Here is a 20,991-nt window from a genome sequence, read left to right as displayed (position 1 = left end):
AAAGGTTTCACTGTTTGAACTCAAATCTCTTTACATTTCAAATATAGAACGATGTCCGTCCCATTTTGGATCTCAAATGTTAAAGCGGAGTTCCGGCCACAATTTCACTTTTTAAATATAAATACCCCTGTAATACACAAGCTTAATGTATTCTAGTAAAGTTAGTCTGTAAACTAAGGTCCGTTTTGTTAGGTTGTTACAGCATTTAGACACTTTATAAAATAGAAATTGACTTGGGCCATCTTAAGCGTGGGCATCATGAAGCCAGACTGTATGACTTCCTGGATTTCAGCCTTGCAGATCTAGCACATGCTCAGTGCTGCACAAGCAGTGTCAGATCAGGTTTCAGCACCTGTGCTGTCCAAGTGACATGATTCTTTGAGACTGGGGAGTGCACAGACTCCTGGAAAGTTACACCCACTACATTCCCAGGAGTCTGTGCGGTGTAGGTTAGGAAGCATTAAGCACCTAGGTGCAGGAAGTGGGAAGATTAACTATTCTGCCTAGCAACAACACTTTGAAGGCATCTAAAAAAAAAAAAAAAAATTCGTAAAGGACTAATGACATTTTTTTAAAACTACTGATGTAATGTTATATTTATGGGGGGAACTCCACTTTAACAAGTTTCTGCGAGTCTAAATATCAATATCCTCTGCGCTACCACTCTAATATAAATGTAAAAATGTTCAAAGAATAAATAACTGTAGGTATTGTAGCTCAATCACTGACATGCTCCCACATCAAACAAATTTTAACATAAACAAGTGCAGTGCAACCTCATAAAATTGTACAGTTTTGTCAAAGAACATGTATATGTAAAGTTCCATTCTCCTTCATATCAATAAAATGTCCAAAACCATAGATCTTCTGTGTACTTTTCTTATAACCGTATCTCTGCTCCAATGCACTATATCCCGCCCGTGACGATCCTTTTCAACAGTGCAATATTCTTGCACCATCCACACAAACCCTCTTGCCTCTGTGTTTGGGCCACTAAGTAGTTGAGTCAAAATGCACCTGGCCCTTTTTAAATGGAGCCATATGTTGACATTGTGTAAGGTAGAACCAGGAGTGAGATCCATGTACATGTAACTAATGCTGACTTTTTGCTGCTTGCATCAATAAAATTGCACTGCAAAATGAGTCGTAAAATCAAAATTGGGTCGGTTGTCAGTAAAATAAGGGCCTTCGCATCCAAACTCACGGTAATTGCAGGTACATGCATACACATGTACAACCATAAGTTTGAGCTAGTGATGGGAGAAGAATTTTAGGAATCCATGAGCCCTAACCCCCTTCTCTCTGCCATCCAAAATGAAAGAAGATTTTTGTCTGGAGCCACCTTAGAAATGTCCATTTCCTGTGTTCTGTCTTGTATTTCACTTCAGTTCACCATTCATTGATTTACTTGTACCATCTGTGATGCAACAACATTGGATTGTAAAATGTAATGTAATGTATATTTGTATCTTAAGGACTTTGTGAAAATATCCAAGTGGAATGATGTCAGCTTTTGGTCTGTGAAACAGTCTGTGGAAAAGACACATCGGTAAGAGTTTGGTGTCGGTTACCTGAGGCTTTTTATGCTTTAGAGCAGGGATATGCAATTAGCGGACCTGCAGATGTTGCGAAACTACAAATCCCATCATGCCTCTGGGTGTCATGCTCGTGGCTGTCAGAGCTATGCCTCATGGGATTTGTAGTTCTGCAACAGCTGGAGGTCCGCTAATTGCATATCCCCGCTTTAGAGCAACAACAAAGTATAATAGCGAATAGTAAAGTTCTAAAATGTAATTGCACATTCTAAAAATACAATTTTCCTGGAAAAAAAAATAGTTTTTGCTTTGGACTGTGGACCAACACAGGTTACAGTTTCTTCCTGCCTGTTTCTGAATTGTGCATCTGTGGCCCCATCATAGCTGCGTACCTGACCAGCTCTAAAATAAGTAAGCAGCCATTTAGCTGTGACAGAACTAATAGGAAGGAGTAATCTCTGCAAATCTTAAGGTGGCAGCGCTACCACTGCAGAGTGTCAAGAGTGGGTGTGGTCACCCTAGCCAGCTACAAAGAAGGAAGGCTTACCAGGAAAAAAATATATGAAAACAAGTGTGCAGGAGGAAAGGGATATGCTTGAAAGACACTAGAATTATGCTGCTTTTTTTCTGTTTGGGGTTTACATGGTATTCACCTGCAAAGGAGAAAAGCAGTAAAAATGGTAATTGCATAGAAGAAATTGTGACGGACACTAAAATATTCTACTAGATCAGATTCCTACAGATCTAAATTGCCATGAAGGAAAGATACCGTATTTGACATAAGGACTAATACTACTACTAGGTAGTATGGAACAATCATAAGAAATTTACTTTACTTACTAAAACTTTGAGCCTGCTTGGCAGAGTAAGTGGGTGGGTAGCTAGGTTTGGTTGTAGACATTTGTTAAAATGCTTGTTTTTAGTCTTAATATGTTTTTTGATTAATTATGTTTTACATTACTTTTAGAACACTCTTTAAGTTTACAAAGAAGTTTGAAGCAGCTCTTTGTCAATCATCTTGTCTTGCACTAATTGAAAGTGTTCAAGAACAACAAATGGATTTTAATGATACCTCAACTGGCTCAATGATCAAAGGAAGCTCTGCACTACGGCTTCGACTTGCATCTATTCTGAAGGCTACTTTAACTGGAGCAAGTAGTACACCTGTAAGGCCATTGATGAAACTGTTTAATACCTAGGCAAACAAAAAAAATCAGGAGGCTGCACCTTTAGAGATTTGTCATATGGTAGCATCATTTGATGCTTTTTTATACATTGAAACCTACTCAGGCTATAATTTAACATTGCAGATGTTTACGTTGTCATTGTCCATTTACATGAACTTGACTTAGAATTTCCCAAACCTGCTGATGCATAAAAAAACACACCTACGCCCAGCATCTGCTACTCATTCCAGAAGACTTTTAAATTGTGTGTATACGCACACGTACACATATGTGAACCCCTTGGACTTTAAATGGGTTGCTTCAGTAATCTGCCATAAAGCAAAGTGCTTAAGCTGATGACACACAATTGTACCTTTTTTAGGTCTATTGAATTATAAACTCCATATTTACTGTTTCTGTAAAAAAAAAAAAAAGCTTGCCTTCTGTAAATTGATATTTTCCTTGTCCTTGCACATTTCTTGGGCAGAGCAGTTTATTTAACGGTTTTGTATTTCGGTCTTCACCAAAGTTCACCTTTCAGAGCATGTTACACCGTAATTTGGGGTTTAACATGCTCTAAACCTACACCCCAGATCCCAATACTCATCAAAATGTGTTTTTTAAGTGCCAATATTTGGTTTTACCAGCATTTGTCGTTTTCTGGTTTATTCATGTTTATTCTTGATTTTATGATAGGGTGGTATGTCTTTCCCTAATCACTTATGTTGTCATTTGCACCTTTGTTTTGACAGCTAAGCTGTGGGGAGGATGTTTATTCTTCGGGGAGTCTTCAGCATCGCCTGCCTAAATTGACAAAGAAGATGAGGAAACTGTGCACTACATTTATAAAGAAAAGCCAAATGCCAGCATTGTTTGAAAATCTCAGTGACTTTATAGGCATGTATATTGTGTCTTCCATTTTTCTCATTGTGTGCCGTTTTTTGATGGTTCAAGCATGTTACCGTGTAGTTAAAAATCACCATGTTGAGCCATAATGTAATTTTTCATCCTGGGTTATCTGATTTACTTGCAGAAGGTGTCACAGAGTCTGTGAAAGAGCTTCAGAATCTTAAAGTAAACCAAACAGCTGAAAAGGAGAAACAGAAGTCTGAAGCCAAGAACATCCTTTTGCAGAAGCAGAGAGCTCTTTCTGAACTTTTCAAAATGCTAGCCATATGTGGTGAGTAAATTTCTCCTTTTGCATTTGTTATTTTTTATATGCATGCACCTTACCTTGTTTTCCATCTGGGTAATTTTAATGATTTGGGGTTTTTAAGTATATTAATGGATAAGTTCACCTTTGGAAACATTCTACAGGTTCCACCCATTTTTAGGCGGAATATGTTCCCACTGCTGCAGCCTCTCCCTGACCCACGACCTCTTGTTGACAGCAAGCTTGTGGTTCTTCTCTTCGAACTCGCGGTCACAATTTAAAAAAAAACTTGCAAGGCTCCGCCCATTCAGACAAGTCTTTTGTTCAGTGTTCTGTGAATGGGAGAGCTACAAGCACCAACAGCCTCTGCACCTGTTGGCTTGTAGTTGTCGGTGAACTATCAGGGCTCTGTTGGGCGCTCTAGGTAGTTTGATTCTTTCTGTAATTTTGTAACTGCCTGCTCATCCAAGCAGACAGGTTATACTGACAGTCTGCAGGAGGCCTGCATTGCACCAACGATCTGCTGATCGCAGATTAATGAATGCACTTTTTTTTTAACCTGCAAAAATATGTGTATTTAATTATTTATTTTACAAAGGTAAACTTTAAGATGCTCTCGCTTTCTTTAACAGCTTTTCATTATTTTTGCTGTTCCTAGGAGTTTGTCAAATTATTAATTACATTGAGACCTTGTTCAGAGTAAATGCTTACAATTGTCAGTTATTAGTATGTCAAATCAATGGGTGTAATTAAAGCAAGATTCCAGTGTTATCCAAGGCACATTTAAAATATGGCTTTTTTTTATTTATTTATTTTTATTCAATTAATGTTTAGTTTAATTGTGTTTGTAAATAATTGCAGTTGTGTTTTTTTTTTCTTTTGAATTGTCTGTTATCGGTTATGTGATCGAGAAGCCCTTGTAGGAGTGGTCAGCAATACTGAAATGAGCCAGGCTGGGGCAATGTCAGAACTCCTAGCTGGCTGGTGTTTGCATGAAGCTGAATGTTAAATACTGGATGGTAGAGCTGCACGATGAGAATCACAATTTTTTTGCTTAGCATTTCTCATGGTGTAACATAATTTTTTTACATTATACAAAAAAATTGGGCTAACTTTACTGTTTTTTTTTTTTATTATTCATTAAAGTTTTTTTATTTTATTTTTTAATTGCATTTTAATTTAAAGTGTATTCCCCCCCCCCCCCAAAAAATGCATTTGAAAGCAAATACAGTGTGAAATAAAATATTGCAACAACCATAATTTTATTCCCTGCGGTCTCTGCTAAAATCTCTCGCACGCACAGACACACACACACGCAAACCTTGGATTGCGAGCATAATTTGTTCCAGAAGCATGCTTGTAATCCAAAGCACTCAAATATATATCAAAGTGAATTATATCAAAGTGAATTTCACCATAGGAAATAGAAACTCTTATTCGTTCCACAACCATTTATTCATATAAAAATTATTACGGCAAAACAAAAAGCGCAGTATAACGTGTACTGTAAACCTAAAACAAATGAAACTGCACTTTAAAATACTGTACCTCTGTTGCAAAAGTTTTAAGGTAAAGAAAATGTGCACACTCACAATTTTAAGGAGTCTGGTGCGCACCTATTTAAAGCCGCTGTGTATACTGTATGCTGAGTAAATCCGTTGGTGTACAGTATACAGCTCTGTATGTGGCCAGAGGTTGGTGTTTATATATTTAAGGCTGCTCTGTGTACAGTATTGTATGTTCAGTATAGCCGCTGGTGTACAGTACAACGCTATATGTGGCCACAGGTTCAGCTCACAGCACTTCCTAGAGAACTCGAATGGTTGACATCACTTCCGGGTAAGCCCGCCCCTGTTGGCAGTGTCTGAGTGTCTCCAGGAAGCCACCATTGCCCGTAAACCAAGGTTTCACTGTATACTTTTTCGTCTTTAATTTGGGTTTCTTTTTTCTCATCGGTTTTTGCCAACGTATGTCTGGCTGACCCCAGTGGCTTGCAATTCTGTTCTGCTGATCTCTGGGTGGCAACTGAGAATGAGTGATAATACATTGGATCTTATATTATTTTTAATAACGACTGTTCATGGAGCTTGCACATCTATTTCGAAACACGTTGGGTGTTCTGTTATTTTGTTTCATATATTTGTTGTATGTTTATAAACTCTAGGCCTATCCTACCGAAAAGGACTTTCTTGGATTCGTACCAAGAACAATCAGGATATACTCTGCCTGCACCCATTGGATGTGAACAGTGCTTTGACAATCTCAAACGCAATAAAGACCAGTGCTGAGTATGTTGTTTTATTAATTAATTTGTTTGTTTCGTGCATTGTTTAATGTAATCACTTGAACCATTTCTAGTAATCTGTACTTCTCTGTTTTCATTGCCATGCTTAAGGGAGGCTTTGTCATGATCTTGTACTTATACTTTTTATTCATCAAAGAATAGCTGCTAACAAGCTCCTTACACGTGATAGTTTTTTAATTCTATTAACAAGCTCTATACTTGTGTATTTCTCAATTAATCACACTTATACCTTTTTTCCATGGTAAAGTGCAGCTATGGCCAGCCAAAAAACATTAAACTTTATAGTTCTAAACTAGCAGTAAATATTACTAGCAGTAAATATTACTATTACTAGCAGTAAATATAAATATATCACAATAGGACTTGCACTGGCTGCAAAGGGGTTAACATCTAGGGGTCAATGAAAGGGTTAATTGTGTGCCTAATGTATGCTGCTTTTATTTAACTATCTGGTTATTTTTTTTCCTCCCTGCTTTCTTTGGAGGTGAAACAGACAGACTGCGGTTCACGATACACAGCGCTCTCTGTTTTTGTAAACACAGAACTGTGTGTGTGTGTGTGTGTGTGTGTGTGTGTGTGTGTGTGTGTGTGTCTACAGCCGGTCAGCTGACTTCAACTAAAATCCGCTGCCAAACATCCTGGCTCCTAATTCCTTCCGGGTACACTTTTATATAATCACCACATTTGCATAGCAGGGGAATGTGTGCAGTTGGAGAAAGGTGCACAGACATCGTCAGTTTCTAGTTTCAGACCCTTCTCTTCCATTTGATTCATTCAGAACACTCATTTTGAAAGGGCTTACAAACGCCACAACAGATCTAAAATGGTACTTGGTGCATTTTTGATAATATAGCACTCTGCAATGCATTGTTGTACATTATCATACTTTTCAGTGCTCTGCTCATTTTGAATGGTCCTGCAGTGCACCAACACGCGCAACTTGCATTACTGTGCATGTTGCTTATGTTATATACAAAGGACATTGCTTGTATAATTTGTCTCCGATATTTTTTGATGTGCTGTTGTATTTGTCAGAGTGTTGGGTTCCAAAACACACAAAGATATCGGACTAATGTTATGTTTGTGTACTTTTACTTAGGTTGCTAGCAGAGATCACAGTAACTTGGGATGGATGTCAGAAATATTTTTACAGATCTCTGGCAGGTATCTCAAGATTGGAAACTGCACTTGTGTCTCCTGCAAAGGTAATATATTTAGCTCTTGGTTTCGTGAAACAAATTTCTTTAGTCGTACAGTTCAAGACCCAGGCTCTTTAAGCATTATGCCTGGGTTATATATGTAGCTAACCTCAGATGATTGCATATTGGGGGGGAATAATAAAACTTCCACTGCCAGCTAGCAACACAATGCTTAACGGTATAGGCTTTCTTTCTGTCTCTCCTCTGGATGATTATGATATTCCAGGATGATTCTACTATCAATAGGCTGCATCATAGCCATTGTGTCTTTTCATGTAGCTTCCGGATCAATGGATGACTCTGCAGAGCTCTGGGGGACCATACTCAGACCACTTCTGGTTGAAGATGCAGGGTTGAGAGTTTTTTTCACTTGATCCTATTGTGGGCTCTCCGCTTGGCATGTAGTTCTGCCTGGTGCATGTCCTTGTCCCTGAATAATTCTGCAGGGGGTATTTGGGTGAAGCCAGGATGGGGTTATTTTTTATCTACTACTAAAGTTGACAGTACAGGGTGAAAGCCAGCCCAGGGTGCCCTTGTCTAGGTTCCCCCTTTGGAGTGCATTGGGAACTGCTGTCCACCCTTCCAGTGTGAATACTTCTGTGAGAGCAATTTCAAAGACACAGCAGATCACAAGCCCAGAATAAAGTGGTCAGATGGGATTTGCTAGTTTGGGTTTGGCCTTTTAGCTTTTTTGAGGGTGGTCAAATGTCTGTTCAGGGCCCTGGTACCCCCCCCCCCCCCTTTATTTCTTGACAGGAAGTTTCTGCCAGTGTCACATTCCATGGGCAGATTTTTTGGCCTTGTTGAGACCATAGAAAGCAGCCATTGCAGCCATGCTCCTTTTGACAAATGTATAAAGCCTTCGTCTGCACTAAACATATGGCCCACAATACCATTGCCGCTGTAACAGATGTCTGACAACAGTCAGACATTTTCACCTGCAGCCATACACAATTGTTTGAATGGCTTGCAAGATACAAGTTGCCTTATTACAAGGATGAGTATGCTTTCTACCCACATGCTCAGATTTCTCTGGTTCAGCTGTTTGTCAGACGAATTCCTATGCATACAATTTGTTGTGCTTCGCCTTTGAGGGTGAACACCTGTTTAGCTCATCCTAGTGTAAGTGCATCTGAAGATTGCAAGGTGTAAAATACTTTCCATCTCCAGAAAGAAGGCATGTGTTGCTGCCAGTGGATCCTCTTTGTCAGAGGTTAAAAATGGTTCCTTTGGTCCCTCTGTCCTCCGATGCCCAGCATTAGGCAGAGGCATTCTTTCATTAGAAGGCATGGCTTTCCAATCCAGTAAAAGCTCATGGGGCACCCCCACTTCTCAAAGTGTGTATGTGTGGCAGAGGGAATGTCTGTCGACTTTCTGGTCCCAAAAAAAATTGTAAATGAGTCTAGAGTGTTAGTGTTACAAGGGCCACATGTTGGAGTTTCACACTGTTTCATACCTTACAGTTTGTCTCCTTCCCTGTAATGGCAGGTGGATCCGCTTGCTGCTGTACGTCAGCTTTTCTCCTAGGGTCCACTACCCCTGTTGCGCTAGGATAATGCTTTCAATGTTTCTGCTCAAACCTTTTCAAAGTCTCCAAACTGTAAGGAATCCAGCCCATTCTGGATCTCAAGACTCTTAACTTGTTCCTACAAGTTTAAAAGTTTTGGTTCAAAAATGCCAGGTAGGTCATTGGCTGCCATTTTTTGATGCGATTTTATGGCCTTAATAAACATCAGGGATGTATATCATGCATTTTTAAGTAAACAATCAGCATCACCTTGCTTGTTCACATATACAACTGGTTGGTGGGAGCCTCTCTACTGCTATTGCTAGTGGTCTCCAAGCCTGACCCCTGACCGTGACGGGTACATTCCAAGGGCCAGAAGTGGTTAAGGAAGCTGCTCATCTCTCGCCATATGCTGGCTACTGTGCATTCACTGATCGCGGTAGTGCGTACTAGTTTCTGAATAGACACGTCTAGCACTGCACACCTCCCCAAATTTAAAAATGCTCTAAAAAGAGGACTTTCTGTAGAAAATCCTTACCATTTTGGATCAGAAAAGTGGGCCTTATATAATGATTGGCCAAGCTTTCTTTCTGCCTTCTGATAATGTTGAACTTTTTCATCATATGAACGCAGAATTTAGCATAAAATGGTCTGTTTCCACAGTGAACCCAGCCATATTTGAAATTGGGCACTGCAGAGCTCAGTGAAGATTGTTTTGAGAGCTGATTGGAGGGAAGGGAGACACGCCCTTCACAAAGCACACAGGAGCAGAGCTGAGACTGTCAATCACAGACTGTGTGCTGGAGCTCCCTCCCCTTGCCACCTTTTTCTCTTGTCAGGAAAATGTGAGCAGTGATTAATGCTAATAGAGGAATGAAGTAGCAGACAGAATTGACACTTGGTGTTCAAGATTGAGACAAGTACAAACTATAGAGGGCTATGCTCTGTTCATATTTCATGTCTGAGGTTTTCTTTACCTGTGAAATTAAGAGTTTTAAAGACAGAAATTTTTTTTTTTAAGCTTAAAGCGGGGGTTTACCCTAAAAAAAAAAAATCGAACATTACATTGAGCGGACACTGACAGTACACTGATCTTTTTTTTTTTTTTTTTTTTTTTTCGTACATACCGTTTTATAGCTATTTTACCCCCCGGCTTCCGGGTAGTGAATCCCGCGGGACTGGGTGTTCCTATTCACAGGGTAAGTGATTGACGTATGACCAAAAGCTTCACTCCGGCGCATACGGCGCGTCACGAGTTGCCGAAAGAAGCCGGACTGCGATGTCGGCTCTATACGGCGCCTGCGCACAGACGTTCAGCTTCTTTCGGCAACTCGTGATGCGCCGGTGGGAAGCTTTTGGTCATACGTCAATCACTTAGCCTGTGAATAGGAACGCCCACTCTCACGGGATTCACTACCCGGAAGCAGGTGGGAAAATAACGATAAAACGGTATGTACGAAAAAAAAAAAAAAAGATCAGTGTCAGAAGTCAGCTCAATGTAATGTTAGAATTTTTTTTTAGGGTGAGCCCCAGCTTTAAGATAAGCCTGTGTGTAGCAGCTGCCCCAGAGCCCCATCTCTGTATAGCGATGGCCACAAATTTCTCGGCTGTTCTAGACTCTCCCAATAGGTAGAGACACAGCATCTGCGCAATTGGTTCCCCTGGCTGTCGATCAGTCAGTTGGCCAATCTGGGTAAAGGGGGATGAGCCGAATGGCAGCTCCGTGTCAGACACGGAGCTGCAGCTCTGCTGCCCCCATAGCAAGCTGCTTGCTGTGGGGGGACTCGACACGAGGGAGGGAGTCAGGAATAGCAGAGGGACCCGAGAAGAGGATCCGAGCTGCCCTGTACAAACCAATTGGACATAGGAGGCAAGTATAACATGTTTGTTATTATTGTTTTTATTTTTTTTAAGGAAAAAAAATTCTTTACAATCACTTTAACTGGCTGCATTTTTTATTTTATTTTTCACCTGCTCAGGAACTTGGACTGGGGAACATAGAGCGATGCAAGGGTTTTTCTGGTCACCTGCTAAAGGTCCTTGTGAAGCAAAGAAGCTCCCTCACAGCTGTTACTGAACAGTGGATTATTTTTAGGTACCTTTCAGGCCTCTTAATTCTCAAAGTTAAGCATATATGCGACTAGACTTATACTTGTTATAAACGCTTTGTGCAATCATGCTGAATTTCCATCAGGAAGGTTTCTATTACATTTTATGTTTTTCTCTTGACGTAACTGATAAAGAACCCAGTGCACTCTTGCCATGTAAATCATTTAGTAATAGGAAATTTCCAAAGGCTGTTCAAATTTAGCTGAATGTTAAATCGTCTAAGTACCTGACAGCTCAGGTTTCTCAGAGTATGGTTGGCTTAAGTAGCTTTTGAGGTTTTCACTCCACTCCATTCACTTTGTTTTCTTTCATGTTCCAGAAAATTGTTGAGCAGCATTCAGGAGATCCATTCATGCTTGGATACATCGAATGACTACAAGATTGCTTTCCCACCTCAGGACGGGATGCAACAATGGCTTGACCGACTGCAGCACCTGATTACACAGTGCAGTGTTGTACTGAAAGAGCTCTCATTGTTTCTAGAGTGCTGTCCTGTAAAAACTAGTGAAAGTGAAGATGGTATATCCAAGACAACAGATTTGAACATGCCATCTCCTGCTACTGCTGACTGGCTGCCAAAGCTGTGCACCATGCGCAAATCAGACAATGACTGGCAGCAGCTGAATGCCTCAGTGACAAAAATGTTAAAAGAAGTAAAGAACTCTAAGGAAGCTGTGGATAAGCTACGACCACAGCCTGGTGGGGCTGCCTTTTATTCTTGGTGAGCAGGTCTTCCAAAGGCCTTTAATAATTTGATTTTTGATCTGACCGAATGAAATTTAATTTAGTGGAATTGAGAATTCATAATGAAAAGTTGCCCTTTCATGTTTTTCCTTTTTATATCAGGACAAACTTTGAAGCTTGTTCAGCAGCAGTGGACACTATGCAGGAGGTCGCTGTAGACTTGAGGGATGTAGAGTTGCTGTTTGTTCTGCCAGAGACAGAAGTGAAGGAGGCTGCACAGCACATGATCTTTCTGAAGAGCATTCACTACCTCAGAGAAGAGATCCGTGTCGCAGGAAGGGAATTCTCCTTGTGGAAATCCCGTCTACAGGCGATTGGACGAGCAAAGAGTAAGATGACCTTTTAAATGGAGTGATGTGCAAAAGTACAGCCAATTTTAGACAAGAAATGGGGAACTGTAAATGATAAAAACAATACATGAAGACTGAGACAGGAAAATTTAGGTGCACTTTTTAACAGTTTTTTACTTTTCTTCACAACACTAATCGGTTGTCACATAGAACACACACCATTTAGAAATGTATCCCTGTGGTCTGTGCTTCAATAGTCTGTCACATATCCAGCTTTAGCCTACTGTTACAAAGACCTACTTATTGTTTACCATAGGTACTAAAGCCAGTGTGCACCTCTTCATATCAAGTAGCTAGGATTGGAGGTGAAAATCTACACACTCAAGCAAATAGTACTGCAATATGTGTGTTTTATAAGACTTCTACTACAAGGGCATGATCTTGTGTGCCTTCTACTGTAAGCCCCTTTCATACTGAGGCGTTTTCTGGAGCTTTCAAGCTAAAAAAAAGAGCCTATTTCCATTAAAATCAATCACTGCTTCTTGGTGACTCAGACGGGCCATCATTTGGGCTTATGATTTCAAAGACCTGTTTTCCCCATTTTCTGTTGCGGCCTACTCTATTAGATCGCTGAGGACTTTTCATCAATGGGCAGCTGTTTCCCAGATTTGTAAAGCTGCTTACATTCTTTAAGTTTTACCAAGTGAACATTCTGCCTCATCTGATACCAGCTTCAGGTGTAATATTTTTTTTTGCACTACAGGCAGTTGCAGTTTTTCTGTTAATATTTGGCCTGTTAGCGACTGTTTGCTTTTTTGCTCACCTCTCAATTGGATGGATTTGGAGGTCCCAACGTTTCTAGAATTCCTTTGTCCCTCAATGCATTAGAGCGAAAATGGGATGTTTTGTACTAGCCATAAAATTATTTTCTTGGAGTCAGTTGAGGGACCTCCCTATGGTAATTATTATGCTTTTTAGTACTGCTTTGCTACAAAATTGAGGGTTATACCCTGAGCTGACTTAGTTTTGTTTGCCATTGTCCTGTTCCTCTTTAGGCAGTAGTATGACTGACTTTCTGAGTCACTTCTGTGACTTCAAGAAAAAAATACTATTGTGATTTCTGTCTGAAATTGGATTTTTGCTTCTCAAAAGGGAACCAAGAGTCTGATGAAAAATACGTCCAAGATTTTTCAGACCAAGTGGAAGCCACCATCAAAAAAATTCTATATGCAATTCAGACACTTGAGGAGAAAACCACTGGGAAGAAAATGGAAGAAATCATAAAAAAAGAGGAAGGAGGTAAGATGTTCTCTGTACAAAATTCTTATATTGTAAAAATTGTTTACAGGAAATGCATTGAAGACCACTCCATTATGTCCTTTGTGACCACAATATATGTGGAATGATTCAGAAAGTCCCTGGACCTGGACACCACTTTCGAAGGGTAAAATCAACTTTATTGTTGAGCGCAAGCACAGTCCATTGAGGGTCCTCCCTCTAAGGCAGTCCACATATGTAATAGTCTTTTTTTTTTTTTTTTGGTTCAGCCAGTGGGTTAAATGAAAAAAGATGACCACATTCTCGCATCCACACATTTTGAGGTGGATGGGGAATCAATCCCACTGAGCCTTTGTATTCTGACAGCCAGGAAAATTTCCCACTGTCTGAATACACTGATCAGTGCTGATCTTACAGAGATTTTCCAACTTCTGTATAACCAGCCTGCTCATACATGGATTGAAATTTGGTTTAGGCACACAAGGATTAGTAGAATGGGTAGATGACACTGTTTACCATGAGAGTTTTATTGGTGCCACTTTATAGCATATAGATTCTCTATGTGTGTAATGGCAAACAAATGGTTGGCCACCTCTAAATGTAGAAGTTCAATGGTCATCTAGGGCTGTGATTTAAAAAGAGAACTGCAATTTAATGTGCCATGTGATAGTGTCCAGATAAAAAGGAGATTTAATTTGTATAAGTATCTACTAAGCGTGTGCAGTCTGCTACATATCCACTTCTGACAAGTGAAAGGTGGCGGCATGGGTGGGAGGGGGCATAATTTTAGGTCACCCATGCTTTGCCCCTTTGCCACAATATCATAATTTTTTTTCTACTGGAATGATATTTGTGTTAAATACGAGAGAATTCATCTTCACTTTGTATTGGAAGGTACTCCGGCTAGGTGTATCATGCCCACTTAAATAAAATCGGCTAGAAAATGTACATCTTTTTACATTGCAATACGTCAGTTGTGGCCATATTTTGATCTTAATACTGTATAGCTGTTTTCATGAAGGTTAAAATATGGCCACAACAGATGTATTGCAATGTACTTTCTCTAGGCTATATGGGCATGGTACGCAGCCACCTGAGTAACCTTAGGGAAGCCCATGTTTTCAATTTAATACAAAGTGATAAGACAAATTATCTCTTAAACGGTACACACACACCTTTCCAGAAAATTGCAATTATAGCTTGATTCAGCTGCCCCAATATATTATATAGAACAATGCTCTTCCTGAGTCTTGCTGTTACCTGTGGTTCTTCACTGTGTATACCTCAGTGTTTCCTTGTCTGTGATGATGGTCCCCTCGGCCCAGGGCAGCATTGTGACAGGTGGCAGCATATCACTGACTGACTCTGACTTGGCCACTTGAGTGGGCGGGGCCGGCGCCGTGCTGGCCAAATCTACTCCACACAAGCAGGCTGGCAGCCAATGACTGGAGCGGCCGAGGCGAGCGTCACAAAGAGCAGCCAGTGGATTCAGAAAAACTGTGCAGCACAGCGGCTGAGGGTGCTGGGATTCCCATGGGTGGCATAAGCTCCCTTCTCTATAGCAGGCAGAGTGAGCGAGCGAGCTGGGGCGGTGCTAGGGATAGGCAGTGGAGCTTCTCTCTCATCTATAGTGGGCGCCGTGCGGCCTGCAGATGAGTTTCCATGTGCTGCTGAAGGGGGAGCGGGCCCAGCCAGCCAGGCCCCTTGGAACGCTGGGGCCCCTTACAGGAGTACTGCCTGTACTCCCCTGATGGCGGCCGTGTGTACAGTTTATAGGTTGCATTAAAGATGGAAAAAGTTCTTGAATGAATCTATCTGTGTCTCATTTATGTACATCACAGAAACTTGACATTTTAACAAGGGTGTGTAAATTTTTTTTAAATCCACTGTATGTTGTATGGGTAGACCACTTCAGCGCTAGGCCAACTAAATTGAAGTTGGATACATTGGTTCAAAATATTGCCATTTGGTTTTCCTGAACATTAAAATTGTGTTGTGTTCTCATATTATACTGTCATATTTGAAATTCATTGTGATAGCGAGAACCTTTTTTGTTTTGTTCCTAATTGTTTCCGAAACACCTGGGAACTATCTTGCAATAAATGCTTATCTCTATAGCTCCTGAAACACTTGGTAAATGTTTATTTCTGTACTTTCTTGGTCAGAAAATCTTGAATCATTGGTATGACAGCCAGGCGATTGACATTAACGCCTCCCTTTAAAATGTAACTGCATTACTTTCATACGTGAAATCCACTGAAAGACTGTACTTTAAATGACCATGTTTGTCTTTCCAAAATTCATCCCCACTTAAATCAGGATTTTGCAATACGTGATTTTGTCTGTTGCCATTTTTTGTTGTTGCAGCTGAAGAGAACACAGTGGACAGCCTGCAGGAAGTTCTCATTACAAGACTCCTGACTGAAGATCTCTATCGTGATTTAAAAGCTTTGGATGTACAGGCTGTAATCTTTACAGTCACTGAGCTTCTTGAGAGACTTAAAACCTATGGTGAAGACTGCATCAAGGACAAGCACTTGGTTAGCAAGCACACTTTTTGTCCAGTAGTAATTGCATATATACAGTCTTAAAGTTGAACTTCAGGAACCAATTTTTATTTATTTTTTTATATTTGCTTTGTCAGCATAAAACACCTCTAGTGATGGGTGTCCCATTTGCGTGGGGATTCTGTTACACTGTGTAAAATTCTTGTTTCTTTCATCCCATCACTTATGTAATTGCCAAACTTGCAGCAGTGAAAGTTGGTTCTGGCTCTGGTACATTGAAGGGATAGTACGTTGCTTGTGCTTCACTTCGTCCATTCAAAAAACAAGACTGAATGAAACTAAAGGCTTTACATGCATAAACTACACATTCTGGCCAGCCATCATTTATATTCTAAAATTTGCAGATTCTTGAAGTTCAGCTTTAGCTTTTAAACATAATGGCAACTATCAATGCAACCAATAACCACAGGCATTTTGTGCAGTCTGGCAAACTTCCGTTTAATGTTCTCCTGTATACTAGTTGAGAGCAAAGCAAACAAATCTTTGCTGATCCCAAAACTTTGTTAAAAATAATGAACAGATATTCTATGAATTCTGCATGCCCATGCTTTTTTTTTACTGGGCCAAGATTCCCAAATATCAGCTTTCCAAAAGTCTGTAGTTGCATTGTGCTTGGACCTAGTAATTGTCAAAGGGGGATTAGTGTGCAGGTTTCCCCCATGCTAAAGTTTCATGGGTTGTTGGCTCCTGTGACTCCTGTTGAAGCAGTCGTAAAGCGTTCGAAAACTGCTGGAAGAAACAAAAAAACAAACCTGCAAGACAATGACATAATGTGCTAGTATGCCATTGTCTGAAGTATGAAGAACTGCTATTTGTTGCATTGACCTGCTTACAGATTTACAATTTAGCTTACTTTGTGCTTGCTGCTTCAGTTTTTGATATCTGCAGTGTTGTACATGTTAATTATGCAACACTAGCTCTATTTTGTTCTTGGCCACATAACCATTACAAATCACCTTTATTTTTCAGTTTTTCAACCAATGCTGTGGCTTGCTTGTCCGTCTCTTGCCAATGGTGTCTACCTATTCTGACCTGCTCCTGTTTTACCTTAATGTGTCCTTGGCAACACATAGGGAAACAGGAAAACTGCTTTCAGTTTTGACCCAGATATTCTCAGCGCTTGCCCAAAAGGTAGGTGTAATTATGTCTGAGTTTGTGTATGCATATAAAAGGTATGTTAGGTTAATGTTTGTAAAGTTATAGCTCTTGAGTTGATATATGCAGGTATCAAAACCATGTGTTACTTTGACACCTTACACATATTTGGTAGTAGAACAAATTAGGTAATCTCATGCCAAATAAAGTGTGGGATGAGAGAAGGAGCTTGCAAAAGTGAATTGCTGTCACTCATCACCTTGTCTTCAGGGGAATGATGGATAAATGAATAGTTTAGCCTGGACTGGAACTTAAACTAAACCACAGTCAAATTGCCAACACTGCCATTACTATCTCTATTCATAGTTTCCTGGTTGGTAAGGTTGAACAAAGTCCATCTGGTTGAATCTGTGTGTGTGTGTGCGCGCACTCATTGCACATGCGCTCTCGTTTATTCATGTCTCCTCCACTTCCAGTATCCCTGTATATTGTGATCAATATACTCCTGTAAAGTCCATGTATTACTGTAAAGTTGCTATATCCTGTTGTGAAGTTTTTGCCCTGCTTAGCGCTGTATCCTCTACAAGCACTGATGAAACAAAGCTGATGATACAAAAACCTTTAATCTCGAGTGTGCATAAGCATTCACCCCCACAAAAGTCGATACATTGCAGAGCTGCCATTTGCTGCTTGTGACAAACCGCATCTAGTGGCAAGTGACAATCCACATCTGGTGGCAGCAATGTGGCAAGTGACAAACCACATCTGGTGGCAGGTGACAAGCTGCATCTGGTGGCAGGTATTGCATTATGGTGAGTGGAACCATTTCATTCTATATTGCAATGTAATAATAGAGATGATGCACTTCCATTATCCTAACACCATATCAACCATGGTGCTGTGGTGATCGAAGCTCTAACGCCAGCCATTTCCCCAACGAATTGCCAGCAAAAAAACTCATAAGTGGCTCTCCCACCTCCCCCTTCTGCCAGCTTTTCCACAGAGCGATTGCTTTTCTTTAAAGCTACCCCCCTCAGTGCTGCTCAAACCCGCCCCCCTTTTAGTGCTCCTTCATCTCCATGATGTCCGGCGCTAGCTATTCCTCCGGTTGCAGCCGCTGACAGATCGCTGTCAGCATGGAGAGCTGGGGGGTGGGCAGTAGGGGCTGCTAAACATCTGTTTTACCAGCCCCCTTCCTTTCCCGAAAGAATGCAGTCAGCGATAAATACAGATCGCTCCTGTTTTTTTTTTCATCAATGACAAACAGTGGAACCTCGGGTTACGAGCATAATCACAGTGGAACCTCGGATTACGATTATAATCCGTTCCAGGAGAATGCTCGTAATCGCAAAAGTACTCTCATATCAAAGCGAGTTTCCCCATTGCAGTCAATGGAAACGAAAATAATTTGTTCCGCATTGACTTCAATGGCATGCAATACCGCATGTGGCCAGAGGTGGGGGGCGCCGGAGAGCCTCAGAAACTCACGGAAAGGACCAAAGACAGCTCGGCTGACCTCGGAAAGGCTTGGGAACAGAGTATTTCTGAACAGCTCGGCTCCGACACCCCCCGACCTCGGGCCAAACGCGGTACTGCACACCACTTTGGCTTGAATCCTGCTCGTTAACCACGTTCCATTGTATAGTAAACTGTTTAATATGGGTCAGTTTTTAAATGAAACTATGTTTCAATAGGAGTCTATTCAGACTCCTTATCCATTCATATACAGTGAAGTGTATAATGTAAAAAGTATTCAATATAAAAGCGTACCTGTACAAAAGTTGTAAAAATAAATGGTAAGGGTAGGTTCAGACATGTGTCTAAATCTCCCTTGCCTCTGAAGCCCGATCCACATTCAAATTGAGATTCAGAGGCTACTGATAGGTGGTGATGAAGCAATGCGACGCCTCCTCACTGCCAGCTTTAACCTCATTTTACCAACAAATGCACCGCAACCGCATGCATTGCTCAAGGTTGCAGGGGGAGTTTTCGGCACTCCTCCTTGACATGAATGTGTAGTGTTCGGCGGATGACATCGCTACAAGTTGGTTCAAGTTTGCTGTGGGTGCAATGCATCGCAGCATCAGCCTGTCCACTGCCTATTGCAGCTCCACCCAAAAGCTCTTCTTGTTTGCACCCTCTCCACTGCTGCATTTGGCATTTTTGGGGGGGGTTTGTGGCTACTTAGTTTTGACAGGTACCTGCTCCCACTTCCGGATAAGATCGCTGTGGCAATCTACTAAACTGTTTGGCCCCTCCTCCTTCACCCTCGCCTCCTTCTGAGGCACATAGACTATTCACAAAGCGCATTGCGACTCGCTCATGAGCAGTAGGAAACCGTCTGTGAAGATGCTGGCACCTGCACCCAAAGTAGATTGAAGAATCGGCTCAGGTGCCGACATCACTGGATCCCTGGACAGGTAAGTGTCCTTTTGTATGAAAAGTCAGCAGCTACAGTGTTTATAGCTGCTGACATAATTTTTCGGGGGGAGACACAAGATCCTCTTTAGGGGCATGGAGCTTTTTGCAGGTGGCAAAAACACAGCTCAACCATGCATTTTTGCCACCACCCAACTGCAAGTCTAAACAAGACCCAAAGGCCTTGTTCACATGGGTAGATGTTTCTAACTGGGTGTCATGGTAGATTCTAAGCATCTCTGGAAAGTGTCAGTGACTGTCCCAAACAGACTCTAGCTATCTCTCATTAAAGCTCAATTCCAGCTTTTCGAACACTTTTTTTACATAGTTCGTTTGGGCCAAACAAATTATGTCCCTTGCTAACCTGTGAAGCCTGGGTGTGCAGTATAAACGCTATGTAGCTGAGGCTGCGTACAGCACACTGTGTTCATGGTGCGAGCCGAGACTTTCCTGTCTCATACCCAAAACACAATAGAGTCTTTCTTCATAGAAAGCGATATATTCTAGCGATGAATACAAAGCTTCTTCAAATTGGTTGAGTCAGAGGTCGTCAACGACATCAGCCAGCGCCTCTGACTCGGCCAACCAGGGGAAGCTTTGTATTCACTGCTAGAGTACATGTATTTCTGTGAATGGCTGACCGCCGCTCAGATACGCTATTGCGTTTTATGTATTAGACGGGATGGTCTCGGCTCACACCCTTAACGCAAAGCTGTATATAGCCTCAGCTACATACAGTTTATACAGCACATCCTTCAGACTCGCAGGTTATTGATGAACAAAATTTGTTTGGGCCAGCTTGATCCAGTTGAAGTTTGTAAAGTGTAACAAAAGCTGGCGTTAAGCTATAACACACCGATGCACGAGGGCAGTTTCTAAATATTTAACCCTTTGTTAGGACAAACCGAGCTCAGCTCTAGTTTACAACTAAAAATTAACTGCAAACACAGTACAGACAGGGTTAATGATATTGCACATTACTATTACTCCACACCCCCTCCTAAAAATTGCTGGGAGGGCATTTTCAAGATTTTTAACCACTTGTTTACTTACTTTCACTCGGGCACTTTTACCCCCTTCCTGCCCAGACCAATTTTTAGTTTTCAGCACTGTTGCACTTTGAATGACAATTGCGCGGTCGTGCGGCGTGGCTCCCAAACAAAATTTACGCCCTTTTTTCCCCACAAATAGAGCTTTCTTTTGGTGGTATTTGATCACCTCTGCGGTATTTATTTTGTGCGCTATTAACCACTTCAGATCCGTAGGACGTCATGGGACGTCCTCCACTTTGAGCGGTGATATCTGAATGATGCCTGCAGCTGCAGGCTTCATTCAGATATCGCCATCTTCAGCTGGCGATTCTGTGCACCAGAAGAACGATCAAAGCCGCTCGATCGTTCTTCTAGAAAGCGGGAGGGGACGTCCGTCCCGTCCCCCCCCCCCCTTCCTGCCGCCATCCGGTGCTTCTCTGGGCTCTCCCGGGGGCCCGGAGAGCGAATCGGCCGGCGCTCGTTGTTGAACCATAGAGATGACTGGTGACCAGACGGTCACAGTCATCTCTATGACCGTCGGAGGGCCAGGCGCGACGTTATGACGTCACGCCCGGTACCCGGAAGTAAACAAAG

The 20,991-nt window shown here is 41.4% G+C and overlaps 1 protein-coding gene across 1 annotated transcript in view; it reads left to right on the top strand.

The window, feature by feature from the left end:
- The window catches only part of MDN1 (midasin AAA ATPase 1), a 354,267-nt gene that overhangs the window by 287,205 nt on the left and 46,071 nt on the right, over positions 1-20,991 (top strand). The window contains 12 exon segments of the mRNA XM_040347762.1: positions 1,476-1,549; positions 2,503-2,701; positions 3,454-3,598; positions 3,735-3,881; positions 6,019-6,142; positions 7,259-7,364; positions 10,845-10,960; positions 11,294-11,695; positions 11,821-12,047; positions 13,161-13,307; positions 15,654-15,826; positions 16,823-16,984. Coding sequence (XP_040203696.1) covers positions 1,476-1,549; positions 2,503-2,701; positions 3,454-3,598; positions 3,735-3,881; positions 6,019-6,142; positions 7,259-7,364; positions 10,845-10,960; positions 11,294-11,695; positions 11,821-12,047; positions 13,161-13,307; positions 15,654-15,826; positions 16,823-16,984 — 2,022 coding nt within the window.

Source organism: Rana temporaria, chromosome 4, assembly GCF_905171775.1.
Source record: "Rana temporaria chromosome 4, aRanTem1.1, whole genome shotgun sequence".
In the NCBI taxonomy this organism is placed as follows: domain Eukaryota; kingdom Metazoa; phylum Chordata; class Amphibia; order Anura; family Ranidae; genus Rana; species Rana temporaria.
Note: the sequence above shows the minus strand (reverse complement) of the source record. Positions and strands in the feature narration are given on the sequence as shown.